The sequence below is a fragment of the Lolium perenne genome, chromosome 7, assembly GCF_019359855.2.
Source record: "Lolium perenne isolate Kyuss_39 chromosome 7, Kyuss_2.0, whole genome shotgun sequence".
Classification (NCBI taxonomy): domain Eukaryota; kingdom Viridiplantae; phylum Streptophyta; class Magnoliopsida; order Poales; family Poaceae; genus Lolium; species Lolium perenne.
Window position 1 is genome coordinate 182,661,059 of NC_067250.2, and position 4,214 is coordinate 182,665,272.

The 4,214-nt window shown below is 41.4% G+C and overlaps 1 protein-coding gene across 1 annotated transcript; it reads left to right on the forward strand.

Annotated features, from left to right (window-relative positions):
• The first annotated feature begins 1,056 nt into the window (after positions 1-1,056).
• LOC127314905 (tobamovirus multiplication protein 2A) lies at positions 1,057-4,214 on the forward strand. Its single transcript, XM_051345448.2, has 6 exons — positions 1,057-1,603; positions 2,020-2,119; positions 2,574-2,654; positions 2,733-2,837; positions 3,526-3,711; positions 3,807-4,214. Exons 1-6 carry the CDS (start codon positions 1,341-1,343, stop codon positions 3,891-3,893), a joined length of 822 nt encoding a protein of 273 aa, XP_051201408.1. The 5' UTR covers positions 1,057-1,340; the 3' UTR covers positions 3,894-4,214.

Consider the following 4,214-nt stretch of genomic DNA (forward strand, 5'->3'; position numbering starts at 1 on the left):
GGTTATGCTAGGAGGCTGCTGTGGGTGCTCTTTCTGGCACAATCCTGGGCCCTTTGGAACACGCGAAATAAGCTTGCGATTGAAAAGAAAGTTCTTTCTAACCCAGCTGACATTATTTACAAAATTATTATTCTTTTGCAGCTGTGGAGCCCAAAGTACAAATCAAGAGAAAAGGAGGGGTTAAGCTGGATGGCACAAGAGCTAAGGGAGCTGTACGTGCAGTTGAAGCCCCCGGTGTCGTAAGGAAGTAGCCTCCACCTGGTTCGGGACCTGGGCGTACGCTGAAACATTAGTGTTATCTCTGTCTTACCGTGTGCTCGTCTTTGTTGGAACTTCCTATGTCGTGTCTTTGTGGCCAAGCTGTAATGCCCAGCGGTGTGTAATCCTAACTGGCTACCGCATGGCTTTATTAATTTAAAGTCGGACAAAGTTCTGTCTGTTATCTAAAAAAAATGATACATAATTTGATTAAACATGTAAATATAAAATCAACATAAACAATACCATATCAATATCACAAGATTCATCTCGAAGTTTATTTCTAAAATACCAGATCAATATCATAATGAAGTTTTATTTTCATAGGTATATACATTTGATATTGTAGATATAGATAATTTCTCGACAAATTTAGTAAAACTATACATCATTTGACTTTTGAAATAATTTATATATAGTACATTGTGACAATGTTGTACTCCATCCATTCCAAATTAACTGTGGCAGATTTTTCTAAAATAAAGAGCCTATGCACTAAAATATTTCTACATGCACATGTGTTTATACTCCCTCCGTTCCACGAAGATTGTTGAGACTTGTAAAAATAGATGTATCCAGCCATTAAATAGTACTAATACATTTAATTTTTGACAGATATCAGACAATTTTCATGGAAAAAAGGGTGTACCAAAAATGCGACAATGAGGAGTACACATTTTTTTTCACTATCTTCTGAATATTGGAAACCGTACAGTTCATTTAAGGCGAGTATGCAGTTCAGCTCAGTTGCGCTGTTACACGAGTCACGATAGGGCGAGACAGATAAAGAGTAAGAGAAACGCACGGCACCCGCCCTCTTCCCGGAATTTCTTCTTTTATTATCGATCGCCGGGCTGGGCGGACCAACATTCCAATCCCCAATTCACCGCAAACTCGGATCCCCTCCCTCAACGAGCCCGAATTCTCCCATCCCGGATCGATCCACAATCGCGGGGTGGTCCGCGCGCTTGCCGGATCGGTCAACCTTTCCGCCGCCCCTTTCCCGGAGCTCATGCGCGCCGCCGTCGCAATCTCTGCCTGAGGCCGGTGAGGTCTCTGCCCCCTCCTCGTCGTCGGAGGCCATGGCGTGCAGGGGCTTCTTCGAATGCATCCTCAAGCTGCTCAACTTCGTCGTCATGGTGGTCGGGATGGCCGTCACGGGCTACGGCGTCTACCTGCTCGTCATGTGGCTCCAGCTGCTCACTCCGTCGCCGGAGCCGGAGCCGGCGCCGGCGCCGTCGGTGGCTCCTAGCGGCGACCTCGTGCGGCTTGGGCGCCCGATGCTTCTTCTCCTTCTTGACGCGTCTCTGCCAGACGGGACAGCGGAGAGGCTCTCCAGCGCCTGGTGCGTCGTCTCTTGATCTCCTTTTCTTCGGTATAAAACTGTCGTTCTTCATGTGGTTATCCAACTGATGCGATTAACGCTACACATCGTTTCTTATTTACTTATTATGTCCATATACTTGTACTTGTCAGAAACTTGTCCTTTTCAGTGACTTATAATTGTTTGTATTACCGCAGAGAGAAAAATCACTTCAATGACCTTTGTTTACCCGGATGCAGATCTTAGTTGGTTTATATTTAATGTCAGTGATTGTTCTAGGCTGTAATATCTCCTTACCGTACTGAGAATTTCGATTCGTTCAAAAACTACTAGAATGAGTCTACTTTATATGCAAGCCCTCATGCAGGGCTGAGAATGTCTTGCATTCTGGATCTTTTCTTACATATTTTTCCCACCCTTTTTCATATTCCCTGCAGGTTTATTTTTGCGTTAATTGGCATCGGCGTTGTACTCTTCATTACCTCCATCTTCGGTTGTGCTGGAGCGTCATCTAGGAGCGGATGCTGCTTATCCACTGTATCCATGAGTGCATACATTGTTATAAATATATATGTTTTCTGGAGCTACTTTATTTCCTTTCTTGCATGATGATTTTGTATCTTCTGTAAGGTATCAAGTCATGAAAGACATCTATATTGAATTCGTGTCCCTGGGGAGATCAACATTTAGTAAGATGTGGGATTATTACTGCTCACAAAATGACACGGGACAAGAGTAAATTCGATATTCCATAGTACGGTTACGTTAGAAACATTTTTTCCTTATGTTCCTGTTGGGTTTCATATCTAGCCTACCCCAACTTGCTTGGGAGAATGGCTTTGAAGTTGTTGTTTGTTACGCAAGAAACATTTCATATAAACTTTTACATGTTCGTTTTACATCTTATGATTGATTTAGTCTGCTATTAGCAAGATATCCTACCTTATTTGCCTATATTCGCATGTTATGATTTCCTTGACATTCAGAAAAGTATTCATTCCTCATCATTTTGTTCATAATAGTAGAGCTTGCTGCAGGATGCTTCATTTTCTTCGATCATAACTGGAAACATGTGAGTAGGCTTGTCTTTCATTTGTTGAGCATGATTCTTTCTCTAGGTATTTAGAGTTTAATCATTATTATTGTGCAGGTGATTCCAGTTGATAAAACTGGTAACTTTGACATGATCTACAGTTTCCTCAAAGAAAATTGGAAAATTGCAAAATGGGTTGCACTTGGAGCTGTTGTGTTTGAGGTATAAGGGGAACAAATTTGCATTACACACTTGGGTATAATTTGATAAGGCATCTATGAGACAACTTAGATTTATATTTTCCAAAAATGTAACTTTGTTCTTGTGACATTTATTAAACCTTGTCTGAATAATTGAACAACTGTTATTTTTATAGTTTAAAGAATTATAAAATCATACATCTTTTTATGTGCTTATGATTTTGTGTCACACATTCTTAAGAAGCATATGCAGAGGTAAGTTAGTGATATGGTAGTACCTTGTTTATATAACATTGATATCTTACTCTGTTGCTTTATTATCCTCAGAGATCTTACTCATATGATTTTCCACATTAAGTTCCGGGTTGTTCAATGTTTTCTTCAGCTTACCTACACAGGTTATCATCGCGAGTACTAACCAAAGAAAATATGTTGTAGTACTAACTGATGTCTAGGTTTGCTAACGACATCAAAATCAGCATAATATATAATAGTGTGTAAAATGACAGATCTTAGTGATGCTTTATTAACTTGCCACTACTGTGTTCCATATTCTCATCATGGCATACTTATGTTCCATCTCATAGTGTGCGCATGGACACCAGCGAGCTTTTTCTATGTTACAGTATTATTTATGGATTTCAGATTTCATGCTCCAGATCAGTAATAGGCTATTAATATCCCATGGCTCCTAACTAACACCTTTGCAGGCACTGTTGTTCACTGTAGCCCTCATAGTGCAGTCAGGCAATCAAGATGATTACGACAGTGATGATGAGTACATTGGCGCGAGGTCTGGAGTCCGTCAGCCATTAGTGAATACTGATCCTAGGGTGCCCAATCTTGACTACCGTCCGATCAGGAACGATGCGTGGAGCCAAAGAATGAGAGACAAGGTATAGCACTGCTCATCCTAATTACTATTAGTACCCTACCCTTTTAGTGCACAAGTCCTTTTGTTGTTTTTAACTCGTATATTGTGCTGTGGCAGTATGGGGTGGATAGCTTTGATCCAAACAGGTTTCAACAGGCCACGATATCTCCCGCAGAACAAAGAAGTCGATGCACAATCCTCTGATGCCTGGTTGAGACAAAAATACTGGTCTCCCAATTTGCATCCAGCTGTGCAATAACATGGGCTCCCTTGTAAACATGTGGCTGGTGGTCTAATGTTTCCAGCTTGTGCAGGATGTGACGACCCCTTGCATTTGCCCACCCCAGTTTTTTCATTTACAGTCAGAAGTCTGTCAGCAGGTGTAGATGCCGCGTCCTTCAGTTCTGTAATAATCGGACTTAGTTTTGGTCTCAGAGAACACGGTCTATTATGTACATGCCCTATGGAACTTCTGTTTGTGAACTTGTTTGCATTGGGCAATGTAGCGTGTTTGATCCCTGTCAA